We start from the raw sequence: 19917 nt of genomic DNA, 5'->3' as shown, positions 1-19917 counted from the left end.
CAGACGAGATTTGTTCATGGAAGAAACATTTTTTATAATATATTCTCTTTTTGGGAAGCTTCTGAGTGGGCCATGCGGACAAAAGATAGCCATTCTACTCTTGGACTTTGAAAAAGCATTTGACAGGATAGATTGGGATTTCTTGGAGGGTACCTTTCATCATTTTGGGTTTTCAAATGCATGGATCAGAGGGGTTTTAGGCTTGCATAGATCAGCCCATAGCCAAGTACTTATAGCAGGGGTCAGGGGAGATAGATTTCAGATTTTCAGTTTAGTCTGTCAGGGATGCCCTCTTGCTCCTTTTCTTTTCCTATTTGTGGCTGAGGCTATGAGCAATTTTCTCAGATCTCCAGCATACATTCTTGGGCTTAGACCACCGCTCAGACAGGAGGAGGACCTCATCGATTGTGAGCTAGTAGATAACAATGCTATTTTCTTGAAGGCCTTCCCTTAGGCTCTCACTTGGTGCTCACATTAATTGGAACAAGTCCAATGGCTTTTGGATAAGTGATGATGACACTCCGGACTAGGGGGCTTATTTGGGCTTAACCTGCTTCGTACTGTACTCTGAAAGTAATGTAACATGCATAGAGCCAACTCCTCGCTGAAAGTAATGTAACATGCATAGAGCCACACATGTAAGAGATGACACATGATTGGGCCCCCCCAAAAGAGAGTATCGGCCACATTGGGATGGATGCCAATGACCATGAATACATGATATCCTTCTGAAATTCTTGGGCTGATTCAAGGCTCCTCCATGAGCTATGCATCCTGCTCTCACTGATCCTATAAGAGACCTGTTGAAGGCTGCCTAAGCAGGCACCTTCCTGCTCTACATGTTAGACAGTCTACACCAAGAGGATATTGGACATTGCCCCATGTGTTGATTGTCTCGGAGCTGAAATGACGGCTTGCTGTAGAGAATGAGGGCCCATACCCAGATTTGCAGTGCAAGCCGTGCTTTGCAAGTTTGTGGTCAGAGGTTTTTTTCCTGAGGATGAGCCATGGAATTTTTTTTTCATTCAATGCATTCAGACATGCATACCCTCCTCAGGTGGAGACTGGATGGACAACACCGGATGGATTTTCACTTTAGCCTGTCTTAGTTCTCCTTCCTGCCCACTTTTGGTTGCCATTCTGAAAGCTTGGTCAAGCTTTAGAAGTACCCTTCGGAGAGTTCCTCCCTCCTCTCTCGAAGTGATTGACAAGTAGCCTATCATGTGTAGGCAGCTTGGTTTGTCTCATTATATGCAGTGGTCCAAGTGGGAGAGAGGCCCTGCCGCTTCTGTAGGTTCTTGGAAAGTCTTCAAAAGGCTTCCAGAAGATCGTCAACAACAATTGGTCAGTCACCTCATAGGAAGTGCAGGGAGGATACTTCAGATAGATGCAGCCTTATCCCATGATTGGGTGGTTACAGAGGACATGCCTGTGGTTTGTGGGGGCTTTTTCGAGAGACAGGTATTCCTCTTCAGGTCATTGCTTTCTTGGGGGCACAGGGGGATGTCTTGGTCTTTGATGTACTGTCAAGTGGCAGGCTGTCTATTTCCTCAGATGATATCTTTTGGGCATGCCTTTTCAGCCTGTAAGTATCATAGGCTATGTGGAACAGGGCAAGGACTCGCTTGGCATATAGATCCAAGCCCTCGTCTCTCTATTTTGGGTTCATGGAGGCTGTGGCTTTATGGAATAGTCCCCATAAAGTATCTTTAGTGGGACCCCGGAGAGTGGGAATGAGATTGTTGCAGGAAAGGGAACCAAGAGAGTAGTCTTCCTTTTTTTGGTTACACGGTCAGTAATGCCAGGAGATTCCAGATCAGTTGTAGAGGTTGGAGACCATCCAGAGCTTCTCATTGGGAGGGTTATTAGGTATCAGCTGATTTGCAGAGAGTCTTTTGGAGAAGGCTCTGGAAATCTTGAAGAAATAGAAAGATTACTTTATTTATTGGCTTTTTATACATGGAGGGATTGCAGTGAACAGGTGGAGATCCAGGTTTGGGGTAGACTCCACTTTTCTTAGGTGCTCGTCTGCAGAGGAGTCGGCTCATCATTGCTTATGGAAATGCAGACATGCAAGAGTCATTTGGATAGAGGTTACCAGGATTATCAGCACTTTTGTTCCCTCTCATTTCTTCGTGACTTGGGGATCAATGGGCTTGCTCTCTTTGTCAGGACCTCAGATTTTCTATGAGTGGCAGGATGCTTCTCCATTCGACCACACCTAGTTGAGCCTTGCTCTCTGGAGGATGTGCGTATATCCCGATATAGACCAATACATGCTGATGTGGATTCTGCTTGGGAGATACTGGTTAGTATTACTGCTAGGCAGTTTTGGAGGGCCAGATGCACAGAGGCCTTAGATGGATCACAAGGCCACCCTTCTCATACCTTGGCCAGTATTTGGGCTTATACTATTGACACTCTGATGGCCAGTTGGGCGAGCATGCAGGGGTCCTTTTGGGCAGCCTTTTGCCAGGAGGGCTATATTCCTACGAAGGAGCTCACCCTTTTTCTCAAAGACTACACTGTCTATTAGAAAATGACCTAATCATCTATGAATGATGAATCATCAATGCTGTTTGCTCAATGGAAAGCACTTTTGTCGATAGTTTTGTATGACTTGATCATATATGAAATTGAGTCATGAAAGGTGATCGCTCAGTGGTGGCAGATGCTAAAGTTACAATTTTGTGAGAGTTCTAGCCTCTCAATACGTCAAGGGCCTGTGTTGATTAATAAAGGATCCTGCATATGTTTTTCATGCATTTTCTGATGTTTGCAAAATAGCCCCGGGGGGGGGGGGGGACGGGGATTTTAGGTCATATGTATGTGTTTAAGGTAGGCCGAAAAAAGTTAATGTCTTAACTCATGTGGAATTTTTTACCAACGTTTGTGAATGTTTGGAAAACACTTGGATCCTCAATGTTTGGCAACTATGGTATTAAATGCTCTCAATGGGGAGAATAGGTGATAGGTGCCCTGTCATGCCTACGTATTGGCAATGGTTGGTCCATCCTCTAGCACCATTTCTTATTTTCTTCGTCTCCCATTGAAGAAATTGCAGGCTTTTGTCAATTTAAGTTGATTCAAGGTGTATGAGTGATCTCATGATTGAAGAAGCACATTCTAGAGAGATGGAGGTAGCCATATTTACTTCATTGGATGATTGCATAAGACAAAGCAAGTATTTCTCTTATGTCAAAATTGAGCCTTTACAAGCTGGCTGTTGATCTTCTATACAGCCTTGATGTCACATTGTCACTCTCAATGCCTGACAATTGCTCTCTAATGTGTCCAAACCAAATACTTGCTAGCTGTCATAGGCTTCTGCCAGCCCATGGCCATGACTATCCAAATGGCAGCCATGCGGCCCAGGAGCAGCCAGCACAGTCTCCAGGGCAGGGCAGAAGAGTGCACGGCAGAGGGCTGATATCCGTATGTACGGCTGCTGATGTCAGCAGTACAGGTCGGCAAAGCAGGGCCGCAGCCAATCCAGGGCTGCCACACAGATGTACAGCCGGTGGGGGACCTGCAAAGCAGGTGCAGCAGTTCCTGACTGCTGGGGGGTCTGAAATCCTATATAAAGGACCTTCCCTCCCTCATTCTTTATCAACCTCTGCAGCCACCAGCGCCAGCCTTACCCAGAGCAGCCCTCAGCCTCCAGCAGATCCAGGAGGATGCAAGAGCCCCTGATCACCGGTCAGGGAGGAGGAGGTGCAGCCTGCCTCTTTTATCTCCATCCTACAGGAAGGGACAGCCACGTCATCTACAGTTATACTCTCAGCCTTTTTGGAAACAGTTGTATCTCAGCCTATTGGCAACAGTAATAAACAGTGAATACTCTCTATGGTGAGGGGACAAGTGCAACCCAATCCCAGCATTTATTCTCACACAGTCACAGATGCAAGCACATAAGTTTTGTCTGCACTCCAATTCAGTACCCGCTTCCACTTCTACAGTTAGCTAAAGAGGTAGAGAAAGAGTGAGCTAGCTCCCTTGCCCGCTACAAGTTGTGGCTTGTTGGAAGTTTACATATTCATCAACCTTGGAACTCCATTTCATTCCCCATATTTTGCACACCCAATTCTCTTACCTGATTGCCCTTATTTTTTTCCTTTCTTGCCATCGGGTATATGCTGCCAAAAATTCATTGGGTACATTGTTTTCCAGACTCGTTGCCAACAGGCAATGCAAGATACGACAAAGTATCAAGGAACTGAAGTTCTAATCCCGAACTTCATTGGCTGTAGTAAAATTGATCAGCTTTACTAACACTGGCCAGAGTAACCTTTTAGCCTGTGTTTTTAGAGGATAAGTTTGGGCATGTTCCTGGATTCATCTCTATATATATATATATATATATATATATGAACTTGTGCCCCCACATCGAGGATGACTGCCATCAGGTGTGTACTTGCAATGGCTGCACATTTTGGTTGGCAAGTGCATTAGTTGGACATAAAAACAACCATTTTGAATTAGGACCTCTTGGATGTGATGCAACCCTTAGGCTTTGTGATGCCTAGTTGAGAGTAGGCTCTTTGAGCCTGATGTGTTAAAATAGATGCATATTTGCTCAGCAAGCCTCTTTGCATTAGTCTAACTGAAAGCACCCTCTATATTAAGCAGGATGGAGGGGATTCGCTGATCATTATTTTGTAGGTGGATGATATGCTGCTCACAGGCGCCAATGCAAAGAAAATTGCAGATTTCAAAACTGAAATACAGTTGACATTTGAAATGTCAGATTTGGGGTTTTTGCTACTTGGGGATCCAGGCAAAATGATTTTGGCATTGTTACGACACAGTCAAGATACATACAGACACTTAATAGACGTAAAGATTTCAGGACTGCAAGCCTCCTATGGAGCTAGGGCTGAATTATCTATGGATGATGGCAGTGACTCGTTTGATGCCCCTATTTACCATCAAGCTGTTATATACCTCATCTACTTCTGCAATACTAGGCTAGATATTCAGTTTGCGGTGTCGTAATTTGTTTAATGCACAGCCCAAGGATACTTCATTGGCAGGTCGTTAAGTGTGTTTCCCGCTATTTGCATTTGGATTGATGCTCCCAAGGGGGTGACTTGCAGTTGCATTTTTCCAGTGACTCAGATTGGGGTGGTGTTTATGACTCTCGGCAGTCAATCATCAGTAGAAACTGCTTCATTTTGGGACATTCATGCATTTCATGGTTGAGTATGAAACAGCGAATGATTGCTACCTCCTTTTGTGAAGCCGAGTATAGGACAGCTTTCACAAGCACAAAGAATGTTTTCGTTGTTGCGATGATTGCATCATTAGAGTCTCCCAATTCAATTCTCCTCACTTACAGCCAGAATGCTATTGCAGTAGCATAGAATCTTGTATTTCATCCCCTCACAAAACCAAGTGAAATTCACTATCACTGGTTAGATGTAGGGAGACCAGCCTGATCTTTTGCCTGGCACGTTCAAAATGTGAACGTTCTGTTCACCAAGGCACTAACTCGAGACAGCTCGAGGCTTTCTGCAAAGCTTCAAACTTGGTTTTATTTGTTGATTGAGATCACACCTTGTAGATTAGGACATTGTCTCTGCAGGGGATATTGGAAATAAGGCAATGGCCAATATTAGGTTAGTAATAAGGTTAGGGCACTTTGTTCCTCATTATTGAGGTTTTTCCCCCTTAATCACATCTAGTGATTGAGTTAGTTGTTTGTCCTTAAGGGTCTTAACGTCAGTTAGGACTACACCCTAGGGTTTTATACCCTTGTACTTATTTTAGCCTCGCATTCTCGATACAGCAGTTCAGCAAGTTGGTTCTCCTCCACCATTGTGCTCCTTGGTTCCATTTCTCACACTTTCTTTCATACTGGATAGTTCTTGGTACGATTCAGCTTTTCTTCAAAATGAGACATCTGTCCAGGGCTATACATGAAAAGAAATGCATGTCCCTCCAGCACAGAAAGATGCAAAATTACACAGAAACAGCTAAACAAACGAGAAAGCTGATGTGGGTTTGCTGAAAAATCATCAAATAGGGACAGCTATAGCTGTTTTTTGCCTCGTACTTCGGGCCAAGTTGCCTGAAAACAGCAAAATAAGGCAAGTGTGGCTGTTATAGAAGCCGCTGCTAACCGATTGGATAACAATGTCAAGCCAACATACCACGCTTGCCACCATGCATCTCCAAGTGTCATTCATGCACTTGGAGAGTCGTCCATATCCACCGCTCAATGAACCACCCATAAACCTTAGGCTATTCACTCAATGAGCCAAACAATAGCCCCACATAAGGTTTAGCTAACATTTCCCCCCATTCCAGATAACAAACAAGTCAATAATGACTAGCTGCCCAAATATTGTCAGCCGCCGTTAGAGGAAACTCTGCCAAACATATGCCAGCTTACTCACTAAGAGCCAAAGCTGAACAACAATAGTGATTAACCACCAAGAGCCAAATCATCACAAATGGATTGAACACATACGAAAAGCTAGAACAACCCCGAAATGCACCGCAAAGTTTCTATACTGCCCAATCATCTTTAAACTTGTCAGTTGCAGCAAAACCAGCCACTTCATTTGATGTAGAATCCCTCCGTTTAATTCTTCAACTTGTCATCGCGTTGCTTCTTGTAGGAGTATTTCTCTACATTACCACCTTTTCCACAATAATTGCAAACACACTTTCTGTTGAAATCGTTCTGTTGAGATTTACCTTTGTCTGTATGTGAGCTCACCACCTGGAATCAGTGCCTCAACTCTGCGCTTCTCACTCAGCAACATAGAAATAATCTAAGGTATTCGAGTTTACCCTTTGAATAGTTACCAATTCCGAGTAGCGTAAAGGCATGCTCGTCAAGCAAAATTTCCTGAGCATCTTGTCATCAACTTTCAAGCCCAATGCTTGAAGCTGTTTCATCAAGGACTGCATGCAATTTAAATACGTGCCCAAAGATTCATTGTCTCCTATATGCAATCCAAATAACTCTTGTTTTAAAACAATCTTTGGATTCTTGATCTTCGACCCAAAGAGCGTCTTTAGCATATTCCAATTATGAACAATTGTCTTCAAAATATCAACATGGTGGAAGGAGTCGACCCCAAGTGCATGATTGGGCATTCCCAAAGCCTTTTCAATCTTTAATTTTGAGGCTTTAATCTTCTCTGATCCTTGGTTGTTTGTAGGTTTTTTCTCAGATCCCGACACTACTGCTAGAGACCTTTCTCCATGAGATAAAGTTGAACTGATACTTGCCATGAAGGAAGATTTTGTCCATTATATTTCTCCATGTTATCACCTGGACAACTCAACAAACCTTACTAACCAAGCTCATGTTGACCTTCAAGACCTTCTGTCAACATAGCACATTTTCAACGACTCCTCACAGTCCCTGGCTCTGATACCACGATAGATCAACAAAGGAACTTGATGTTGCTAACGATTGTACTCAATTGTATATTGCTACGACAATCGAGAGTCGACTCTCATTATATCAAACATAAACCAACAAGCCACAACATGAGGCCAAAAGGATTTGATCACCCCTTGCTTGGGTTGCATGAAGCAATTTTGAGATTTGTATTGATTGAAAATGTAGTTGCTTGTGTTTCCCACATGCTCTCTCTCTCCAGTTGCCTCCGGAGGTTCACTAGTGCATGCACTTCACACAAGACTTAGGACGATGACTTTAATACCTCTTGAAGAGAAATGGAGAGAGGGAAAAGGGCATGGTTGTAAGAGTGAAACTAAAATTAGTTGTGCACATTTGAAAAAACAAAGAAAGTGAGAGATTTCTTAGAATTGCTAAATTCTAATCGAGATTAAATCCTAGCATGACATGTGGCGTTTCACATATAAGATCCTCAAATTTTTAAAACCCATAAGCTAGAGGTTCCTGATTACCTCAGCTTACCAATGTTAGATTCTAAATTAGATGCCTTGACGTAGAGATGCAGGACCCTAAATGCTAGTTACAAGTCTCGGTCCTGGTGGTCAAAGTAACCTAGTGTTTGACAACCAAATATAATAAAAATGGATACAACCAATGAGGGCATTTTTCCAATAGCAGAGATACACCAACCGACCTGGGAAAAGAAACATGGTAGGAAAATCTCCTCCCCACAAACTTGAGAAGATGCTATATTGCTTTGCTAGCCACATCTCCGACTCTGTGATGCTAGAAAGATGGCATGAGAAAAATGAGAAGAGGTCCCCTTTGACCAACTTATCTTGATTCGGCCTAGAGGGACCGTATAGCTAACCTCGTGCTTTTTCTCCACATCCTTTTGACAAGGTTAGCTAAGATGATTTGCATGTTCTTTCATCCAAAGTGTCTTGAAAGGCAAGTGCACTAATCTAAATTTGTATGATTGGATATATTCTAGTCTTACAAAGGTGTGTATATATATGTGTGTGTGTGTGTGTATGTATGTATGTATATGTTTCTCATGAGGCTCATCCACTGAATTTAGATATTCAACCATCCCCTTATTGCTTGTGACCTAGATATTCTCATCCTCCTCACTAGCCATCACATTGATCCTTTTTGTCTTTTCCAGGAAGACCGTCCTAGCACCTCTCACTCCATGGAGGGAGTCAACATCTAAAGACGATTAACCTTTTCCTAAATTTTCAGGTCGCTTGCACAAAACTTAGCTTCTTTCTAGATCTTTCGGAACTGAGAGCATAGACCTATTTAGTATCTTCAACAATAGTGGCCCCCTGCGTCCCACTCGGGCCTTCGTTTTTTAGTAGAGTTGCATGCATAGAAAGAAGTCCAAGATAATACTAGCTTTGTGCATTCATTTCCTCTTTCCATTTATATAGAAAGATTATTCCTTTTCATAGTGGACTCGAATGGTTTGGAAGTAGTCTTTTAACCTTGCAGCACACGTAGATGTGGTTTGGAAGTGCCCATTATCCATTTCCTTAGTTAATTGGGCTGTATGTTCAGCATCGCGGTTTCTTTCCTTGTGAAAATGGATGCTTGACCTTGGAGAAGGTGACCTTAGGGGCACCTTCAATCAAGGTTATTCATGAACTTAAAACCCCCGGTGATTGCATGTAGCCAATTGACATTGGAATTTAATCATATTAGTCAAAAGGTCATGTATTTTTGTGGTGTGTGACAGGTGTTGATATCGATATAAACAACTTAGAGATATATATGCCACATGTGGATATTCAATTTTCCAAAGTCCCAATAAGATGGAGTTCGCAGCACATTTGAGAACACTTGGGAAATATCTCCAAAAGATGCCATCGACTTCTTGTTTACATTAGATAGGAGAGTTGTTAGGCTTGAAGGTGCACATTTGATACGTATATTATCGCAACCTCTCAATGGGTAGCTGAAGAACTTCGCCGCTTCTAGGGGCCATGGCTACTTTAACAAACAGACACAAGGGGAAGCGTAGTGCTACCTTTTTGTCTTATTTTTATCTATACAAATAAGGGATTTTAAGATGAAGCCATTTCGGTAATGTCTGTCTTATATTGGACGATATGCTTTTAGGAAAAATATTGGAAGGTGGCATCTGTCTTCACATCCCTCCAGTGGTTGTGATATGTAGGATCATTGCTATTTCAAGGGTAGAGACTCATCCAACCATATGGTTGATGTAGGCCACACATGTTGCCTGCCTAGTCAACACGGTGGCCAATTCAAGGGCTCCCTACATAGGTTTATAGTTGGCGGTGTTGCATCTTGCTCCTCCATCACTCATTTAACTTTCGAGAGAGGCTAGTGGAGGAAGAGTGGAGAAGAGCTTCAACCTTAGCCGCTCAACGCTTTTTCTCTCAATCACTCTCTCACCCATGCACTCACTCTCACTCTCACACTCATGCACGCACACATGCACGCGCGCACTCATTCACTCATTCACGTACTCACTCTCACAATCACTCTCTCACTCATGCTTTTTGACTCTCACTCAATCTCACTCTCTCTCTCTCTCTCTCTCTCTCTCTCTCTCTCATACACACACACACTCTCTCTCTCTCTCATTCACTCACTCACTCACCATTCACTCACTTACACTTACTCTCACTCATCGCAGAGGGTTTCATCCGTCCGCAGCACAGATCCTCGCTAGAGCCTATGTCTACTGAGACCCTCCTGTCCATTCTCAAACGCATAGTGGACTTGGTTTCTTAGACATGACACAGTGGAGACGTCATAGTGATACCACATTGTAGATCTATCTTTTTCTTCATGGGTTCAGATATTTAGTATTCGTATATTTATTTGTCTTGGGTACAGATGCCCGCTTAGTGGCTCCATCCATTCAACTCGTTGTGTTTGGTTTTTCAGTCTCATAGATCCTTCGGTATTTCTAAGCTTAAATAAACTCTCTCTCTCTTTCTCACTCACTCACTCACTCACTCACTCACTCACCCACGCACTCACTCTCTCTCTCATCTCACACACACTCAGGCATGCAAGTTGCTACTCATTGGGTTGGTTATTCATCCCACTTGGCCACACGTCTGGTTATAGGATTGATGTAGGCCACACCATGATGTTGCCTCGCTAGTTGACCAAGTGGCTAATATGCTGCGTACATTGGGTTCCTAGAGCTTGTCGATAGGCGTGTTGCATGATTCTTCTCCATCATGCACTAAATTTTTGAGAGGGTGTCTTGAGATGTACACACTTGGATGAGAGGTTTGATCTTTATACGTCATGTGCTTGCCCACACACATGCATATGGAGGTTGCTTCTCAAATAATATATACCGTTGACAATAATGTTTTAGATGAAATACTAGTTGTTGGTGAATGTATTTCAAAGATAGGTCCTATTTGAGGATACCTTTGTTTTTGTTTGCCAGATGCCTCACATGGCAGCTATCTTGACTTCCAATGTTGTGAAGACTGAAAGACAAGCTCCTTGTCAAGAGCTCTCTAAAAGAACTTCATGACAAAGTCTGATGTTGGGTTCACGGGAGTCTCACTCTTGAGGGGAACTATATTGAGTGTCACTATATATGGGAGAGAAGTTTTACTTCTTCTCTAGCTTACCTTTGTGGAAAATACTCAATCCCTCACTAATGTCTGGTGTACATGGCCTCACACTTGGTCTTTATGCTCAGTGGTAACCCAAAGTTACGATTGAGGACATGGAGGAAAAGTGCCACATTCATTGCCTCTCAATGGCACTTAACTTTGCAGAACCGCCCCAGGATTATCGCAGCATTCTTGACATCTTGAGTGTGTACTTTATTGTAATATGTATACTCGCCCACAATTGTAGCATCGGTCCTCATTGAAGATGGAGCATCGAAGGAAAAAGTGGTGGCTTGAGATCGCAAAAACCTCCTTGCATATATGCTCTTTGAGAAGCTGAGTGACAAGTGACTATAGATAAATCAACTTGTATTCATCACCAGCTACTCATTGAGTGCTTTAGATGCCATCAATGTTTCTAGCCTTGGCTCTCCGTCCTATTGTGATCCTCTCTCCCTCCCTTTGTTAGAACATGGGGAGACTATCTTCGTATTTACTTCTCCCCAATGCTTCATTGCCTTTTTTGCAGGTCTTCTCTTCCTACAACCATCTTCTTCTATTCTTTTCACATCGATAGGGGCTTTGCAAGCTTTTCTAGCATACTTGGAGAGGTCTCCTCGTGGACTCTCTTTCAGCAATAGCCTCAATAGACACACGTGTAGAGGAGTGGGCGCTAGTGTTATTTGATCAACTAGGAGAGGTCTAATTGTTAGGATGTGCCAAGCCATGGTGGGGGTGACTCTTGATCATGATACAACATTGTTAACAGCCCCCGTTAACAGTTTGACCCTTGGATGCATATGCCTGATAGCTTAATGTGGAGTGGAGCCTTTTTGTTTTTTGGATGTGGCACGTTGATAGGAATAAGGGGCAGTTGTCTCTCATTGCTATCAACAAATAAGATACAAAGAGAGTGAACTTGTGAGGCAAACCCTAAAAAGTTAAATGTATAGCTGATTAACTCACATTTTCATACGATTGTAAATATACCCTTCAAGTCCCTCCCCACACTCAGAAAAACCAGCGCACGGTGGCCTTTCTAGTGGAAGTTCACCTGGTGAAGAGTCAAAAAAACAGTCCCAAAGTGACTAACGAAATTTGTCCGCTCTTTACCCAGCTTAGAGAAAACAATTTGTGGATCATAAACTTAATATCCTTAGCAAAAACTAAATACGTTGAAAGATCTCCCGTATACTTGATAAAGTCTTTCTTTCGTGTGTGCGCATGTGTTTCATGATCATGGATCAGACGTTATGAAATAGATGAAACAATCGAAGTAAGCGAGACAAGCAGATACTAAATCACATATTTAGAGTTAATGACAATGAAGTTGCATAACTCAAATGACAAGCACAAGTCTCAATCACGAATATTACATAGAGTTTGATCTTGGATGAAGGAAGAAGAAGAGATGCAACAAGGGCCTTTTGTCTCCATGGTTGCTGTACTGCATACGAATTTTCTCCTTTGTTGGCCCCATCACGGGGTTTGATCCAAATTGTCTTGTCTAGAAACATTTTGGGTGTTGCTACATCCACAAAACATGCTTTGATTCGATTTAGGGATTGTGTGTTTCAGTACTTGTTTATTAAAGGCACTAGTTTTCTTTTTTGCAATAGCTGGCTTTTAAGGAGCTGGGGAATCCAGCATTCATTGTGAGTGTTTATGATGAGCAGGTGCCTCTTTTATTTCTCCTATGATGAGAGTGGGGCTTGTAGAGGGTTTATTGAGTCTGTCCCTGTAAGCAGAACAAGCAAAACAATTGCATCACTTGTATGCATTAACAATAATCTTATTAGGATGGTTTAAGAGCGCATGTAAAATTAATATTTGTTCCTAGCCATGGTTTATTAGGCTTTTGCCAACCACATTTGGAGTTGAAGGGGTCATTTCAATTTGCTTTTGCCTTGCAGTACTTGTCAACATCTGACTTGTTTTTGTTTCATGGTGTAGTTGCGGGGAGTGTCAACGTTCATGGCTGAAATGTTAGAGACTGCAGCAATATTGAAGGCGGCAACTGACAAGTCATTAGTAATCATTGACGAATTAGGAAGGGGAACCTCAACTTATGATGGATTTGGTAGATCTTGCTTCATCTCATCATTTGATGCTGATTATAAATTTGAACTCTTCAAGCTTACCAGGCATTTTGCTAGATGAAGGAGTCTACATTATATACTGACATGTGTGCTATGTTTTTATCATGCTAAGTTTGTTTTTCGTCCATAAATTGTGAACCTTTACAATCTACGCTAGAATGTGTAACAGTATACAAAATATTGCATGGTACACGAAGAGCTCTTATTGTGTTGAAACTTCCCCTCTTATCCTTTCATGTCTATATTTTTATCAGTTAAGAAATTAACATCTATTGAGACTTCATAAGATGCTTGTTTTATCCATCAAAATTCATGAACTGACATATAATACTCAAAAGAAGTCGCATCGTAATCTAAAATAGCATTGGGTTGACAGGAAGTTTTTTGGTGAGTGCACCAAGAGACAATTGTGACTCCCATGCCAAGAGGTCTTAGATTTGTCCTGTGGACAAATAAATTATGTTTTGAATGTTTCTATTCGAATAAAATGTAAAGAGAGGGCCTCATTTTGGATAAATCTTCGTAAGATGAAAGTGTGCAAGCAGGCTAGCAAAGATTCCTTTGATGTGTGGGAAGGATGAGGGACTCATTTCAAATTCTTCCTAATTTGGCATGCCCAGACTTACATGCTAAGCCTCAAACCAAGTCATGGTAGCTTTTGACATTGTTGTGCTGGAGATAATTGTCCACTGCTAAGGTATGTTTGCATATACTTTCATCTCTAGCTGTATGTTTGAAGCCCAATTTAACGTATCCTTGTAGTGGGTAAAGATGCCCGCTTAGGTGCCTTTGCAGATCTTTTAGCATTGTATTTGAATCCTAAGTCAATAAATTCTTGCAGTGGCTACTACACGAATGACAAATGGCATCTAGGCTGCTGACCTAAGTTTAAGAAATGATGAAGCTGCAAAATTGTAGCCTTAAGAGCACCATATCATCTTGTTTGTCTTCAAAGATGCTTACTATCTAGATCCACGAACCAAATGAAAAAGTACTTTTTTTGCTATATACTTTTTTAGCTTTGGTTCTATGAATCAACCTTGGGGTTTGAATGTGGAAGCAAGATGGACTGAAATATACGACTCCTTGTATATGTTTAAAAGATTCATATTAATATGATGATTGCAATTTCAATGAATGCACAGTAAAGATGGTTTTTAATGGCTTTATGTATAGACTCGTTTTTTATGTTAGACCTTTGAGCTTCAACCTGAGCTTTACTAACTATGTCAGTTTGTTTGGTTATTTTTGTATGCATCCCAGGTTTGGCTTGGGCCATATGTGAACATTTAATTGAGATAATGAAGGCACCAACTTTGTTTGCAACCCATTTCCATGAGCTCACTGCACTGGAAAGCACTCAAAGTCCTTCAATACACGGCTCTGACAAGGTCCCAACAGTTGGGGTGGCAAATTATCATGTTGGAGCTCACCTTGACAGTGCATCTAAGAAGCTGACCATGCTTTATAAGGTATAACATCTACTTAGGAACCATCTCAAAGTCATGTTCCCAAATTGGCACATACTACAAATTTGTGTGTGTGTGTGTGGGTTTCCTTTTCAATCATGATGCAAGTTTGTCCTATTAAATGTTTGGATTGAGACTTAATTTCATTGGTTTTATGGACAGTGGAAGGTTTTCCTATTAAATGTTTGGAGTGCGGTGTGTTTTATTGCTTTTATGGATTGTGAAACCATATTTTTTTCAAGGTGAAGCAATAGTCTTGACAGATCTCTTTTCCACTCTAAAAATATTTGAGCTAGTGCAGGGTCCCCCTTAGTTGGGATTCTTATCTAACATTTCTTGGACATTTTAGGGTAAAGAAACTATTCTAATGAACAATCGTGATATTATACGCATGATTTCTAATGTTGCATGCATCTCTTGGTGCAATGAAACAAATGTATGGACTACCTTGAGTTCATTCTAGCAAGCCATACATGAACTGAAACTGGCTTATTTATTTCCCAAGAAAATGTAATTAAGGGCAAGTGCAGGGTGAACCTCAACATATATGAAACTGAACCAATGACAAGTGTGTAAGCTGGTAGCTTGGCTAGGTCGAGGGTCTTATAGAGTGGACAGGTTGCTCAAGAGTTAGGATAAATTGGGCTTAGGAAAAGTGCGACAAGCACTATTCTAAGGTTGTCTTAAGCATAGTTTTAGACAAGAGCCCCAATGGCTGTGTTAGACAAGATAGAGTGGTGGAGGTTGCTTGCTACAGCCAACGCTTTCCGCAGCAGAAGAGAGATGAAACATGATACTGCCTTGGAATCACACTGTCTCAATTTCTTTCCGTGATGTGTACTAGTGTAGAGAGAGAGAGGTACAAACAGTAAATGAATCGTGCTAGAGAGAGAGAGAGAAACAGAAACATGTATATATGTCCAATGTGGACCAGATCATGTACAAAATACGGGCACACTGTGCCACCCTCTATCAGCAGTGTGCCACCCTCTATCAGCAAGATGATGGCTAGATGTGGACCCATGTGGCACTAAAAAACTGTTCTCCTACTCCTCGGGGCACCTTCAAAACACTCAGCCTGCGGCACTCTCCTAGAGCTTGTGCGGCCTTCATAATGGTACCCTGCAAACACACCTTCGTGCTGCTCCCTTAGACAGCCTATCATAAGGCAGTGTTTGCCTTGTTGAACCTTGACCTCCTTGCTGCTGTGAAGGCAGCCCAATGGTGTGGCACAAGACTCCTGTGATTCCGTCCTTCCTTGCTGCTGTGTAGGAAGCCAATGGTGAAGGCCTCTTGCTGTTGTTCTGGACCTCCTTGCTGCAGTGGTGGCAGTCCAAACTGAGACGCCAGGAATCCTCAATGATTAAATGTGGAATGCCCCCTTTTGGTCGCCTTTTATAGGGCTATTGCAGCTGAAAAATACGGGACTTCTGCACAAACTGGGCCGACCCAGTCTGTAGATGTCCTGCAGCCAACTGACCTGTTCCTGGCCTATAAATGGCCCCAGAAAGTGCTTCTGGCTGCCCCGTGGCAATCCTGTACACCTGTATGCTGCATGCTCCCAGCCTGCCTCGACCTGTCTTGCAGCTCCAAACAGCTCCTGTTTGCAGCGTCTTTGGCTCCTGTCCCCTGTGCAGGCCTCTGCTACCTGCAGTCCTGCCCTTGGTACCTTTGAACACCCCTGTTCTGACTCTGCAGACTCCTCCTAACTGCCATGTGGCAGTTGCACAGGTCCAAGTCTGTTTCTTATGCTTCAAACCAAATGGAGCTTACCCAAAAACTTCTCCAACATGGCCTCCTTACAATGACCAACAAATCTCCTGAGATATAAACTAGCACACATGATGCATTGTCGCCTCGGAATGCTAGTTGTCTAGGGTTAGTTAAGTGTCAATGTGACATGGTAGAGCATTCTTCAAGAGCATCAGTTGTGATTCTCTCTCACCTGGGAGAGTAGAGGGGTGATAGAGTGGGGAAGCATGAGGGACTTATATAGACTAGCACATATGATGGGCTATTGCCCACAAATATAGCCCAGCCTTAAACATTCTAATAGATTTTGGAAAGACTTCAAACCAATTGGAGCTTAACCAAAAACTTCTCCAACATGGCCTCCTTATAATGACCAACAAATATCCTCTGAGGACTCTCTATGCATTGCGTAATACATTTTCTTTCAAATCTAAAGCGTACACAATTGAATATAATCATCACAGGAAAACAATTTAAACATGCTCAATTCAAAATATTATTGTAGGTACGAAACGAAAAGAAAGAGAGAGAGTACAGGTACAAGACGAGTCGATAGAGAAGTCACGTCAATCTTAGATAGATGTACAAAATGCACAAGTACAACGTACTTGTACATAGACCTAGGACTAAGTGTCCTAGGTGTCACATAGGACTAAGTGTCCTAGGTGGCCTAAAAGGCACTAGCACTATAAGTGCCTACACTTATGCCTACAAGGCACATACCATGGCCTATAGGGCATCACTAGAACCACCAAGAGATGGCCTACAAACCCCCCTCCATGGGATGGGCTGAAGTACTCTGGAAACGTCTCAGAATACGTGGTAGTTTCTGGTCATGGTGGCACATGTTCATCCAAAAGGATATAGCCACCTATGAATGTACAAGGAATGTCAGATCATGTAACAAAGGGAACCAAGTGTAAAGCCTGTCGGAAGACTTCGAACTTGGGACGAGGAAGTGCCTTTGTAAACATATCTGCGATGTTGTCCTCTGTGGGAAGATAGGACAACTCTATGTCTCCTGCTGACAACCGCTCTCGAACATAATGATAGTGAACTTCAATATGCTTGGTACGCGCATGAAACACTGGGTTACACGCAATGGCCAAAGCACTCTGGCTGTCAGTGTAGACAATAGTGGAGGATGTCTGGCAAATACCAAGATCTGTAAGTAACTGTCGAAGCCAAACACACTCTACTGTAGCGGTGAAAGCTGCCCTGTACTCAGCCTCACAGCTAGACGTGGCAACTGTCGGTTGCTTCTTGCTGAGCCAAGAAATACATGAATTGCCAAGTAAAAAACAATTGCCAGTATGTGACACTCTGGTGTCCGAACATCCTGCCCAGTCACTATCCGTGTAAGCATGCATGGTAAGTGAACCCTGATCACCGTAGAAGAGGGCTAAATCCTGAGTGCCTCTGAGATATCTGAAGACTCTCTTCACTGCCTGCCAATGCTGTGAACTGGGCATGTGCATGAATCTGCTGAGCTGAGATACTACATACTGCAAGTCAGGTCTGGTATGACATAAATAAATAAGGCATCCAACAGCCTGCTGATAAAGAGTGATATCACATGGTGGGCTCCCATCATGAGTTGAGAATTTGAAGCCAGGGTCCATTGGAGAAGGATTGGCTTGCAATCCTCAAACTGTAAACGATCAAGGAGCTGTCCAATGTATTTGGACTGAGACATCATGATACCCCCCTCAACATGAGCAAACTGAATGCCCAAATAATAATGGAGCTGTTCCATGTCTGACATGTCAAAAATTTGGTGCAAATCAGCCTTGAAAGCTGCAATTCGCTGAGTATCTGGGCCCGTGATAAGCATATCATCCACATATAAAATGAGCACTAAAAAATCAGATCCACTCCCACGGAAATAAAGAGTGGGTTCTGTGGGACTATTCTGAAAACCAAGGGATAGTAAGTGTGCATGAATTTTGGCATACCATGCCCTGGGTGCCTGCTTCAAACCATAAAGGGCTTTTCTAAGCCGGCATACCTTATTTTCAGAATTAACAACCTCAAAGCCAGGAGGTTGTGTGACATAGACTTCTTCCTGCAGATCCCCATGAAGAAAGGCAGTCTTGATGTCAAGTTGGTGCACTTGCCAATGATGATGGGCTATAATGGCAATGACATATCGAATGGTAGTAATCCTGGATGTGGGAGCAAATGTCTCCTCAAAGTCAATGCCTTGTTGTTGGGCATACCCTTTTGCAACAAGACGGGCTTTGTATCGATCTATGCTGCTATCAGATTTCCTTTTTAATTTGTAGACCCACCGCGTTCCAATGGCATGCTTGTCAGGTGGGAGATCTACTAATTCCCAAGTGTCATTTTTTGCAATAGATTGTAACTCAGCTTTCATTGCATCCATCCACTCTTTGCTGTCAAAAGCATCTTTATGGCACAAAGGCTCTTCATTGCAAGCTGTAGCAAGGAGTGCAAACTCAAGAAAGTGACCATGCTGTCTATTCCATGATCTTGTCTGGGCAGCAAAAGGCTGATCTTGTTTGCTGTCCCTCAATGTGTCAAGAAGCCATCTGGGAACTTGCCTTTGCTGTCTATTGGCAGCTCTTTCTTCAATGACTGCATCATGAGTAGTGGGATCATTTTGTGCCGGAAGAGAAACCTGCAAATCAGCATGAGGTTGGGGCTGATTATTGCTTAGTGGAGGGCCTGCAGGAGGCTCATGTTGCTGCTGAAAATCCTCCTCTGATGATGGCAGAGGTAACCAAGATTCAAAGGCATCAAACATGTCAATATCTGGCTTTGCTTCGCAGTCCAGAAGAGGAGAAGCTGAATGTTCAGCAAAGATCACATCTCTACTGACAATAATCTTCCCAGTATTTGGTTGATATAGCCGATACCCTCTACTCTCCTGGCTGTAACCAATGAATATGCATTTGATTGCCTTGTCGTCAAGCTTATGTCTCAGCTGAGATGGTACATGAACATATGCAAGAGACCCAAAAACTTTCATGTGTGAAAGTGAAGGCTTCTTGCCTTTCCATGCTTCATAAGGTGTAATAGTCTTTAATGCCCGTGTAGGTGATCTATTCAGCACATAGTTGGCACACATTACTGCATCAAGCCAAAATTTATTGGGCAAAGACTTGGCCTTAAGCATGCATCTAGCCATCTCCATTGTGGACCTGTTTTTCCTTTCAGAAACAGGATTCTGCTGAGGAGTGTAAGGAGTAGTGCATGAGTGAATAATTCCCTGTGAGGATAAAAATGCATCAAACTCCTTTGACATATACTCACCCCCCCTATCTGTGTTGAGGGTGACAAGCTTGCATCCTGATTCATTCTCAACCATATTCAGCCATCTCTGAAAGCATAAGAAAACTTCAGATTTGGCCTTTAAAGGATATACCCAGCAATACCTTGTGAAATCATCAATGAGAGTCATGAAATACTTGTATCCTCCAATTGCATTTGTCCTCATTGGGCCACAGACATCACTGTGTACTAGCTGCAATTTCCTTTGTGAGAGTTTTGGACAATTCTTTTGAAAAGGAAATCGATGCATCTTACCCAAAAGACAGCCCTCACACACATGTTTAGAAACTGTGAGAGTCTGAGGTACA

General features: G+C 42.6%; 1 protein-coding gene across 1 annotated transcript in view; it reads left to right on the top strand.

The window, feature by feature from the left end:
• MSH2 (MUTS homolog 2) overlaps window positions 1–19917 on the top strand; it is a 48262-nt gene that overhangs the window by 14629 nt on the left and 13716 nt on the right. Inside the window, exons 10-11 of the mRNA XM_087386107.1 lie at window positions 12949–13075; window positions 14358–14566. Of these exons, the coding sequence (XP_087242233.1) occupies window positions 12949–13075; window positions 14358–14566 (336 nt within the window). The remainder of the gene's footprint in view (window positions 1–12948; window positions 13076–14357; window positions 14567–19917) is intronic.

Source organism: Dipteris shenzhenensis, chromosome 15 (assembly GCF_047967505.1).
Source record: "Dipteris shenzhenensis isolate YYH24624 ecotype China chromosome 15, Dip_SZ_1.0, whole genome shotgun sequence".
Lineage (NCBI taxonomy): Eukaryota > Viridiplantae > Streptophyta > Polypodiopsida > Gleicheniales > Dipteridaceae > Dipteris > Dipteris shenzhenensis.
The sequence above is the reverse complement of the archived record's forward strand: the minus strand, read 5'-3'. Positions and strand labels throughout refer to the sequence as shown.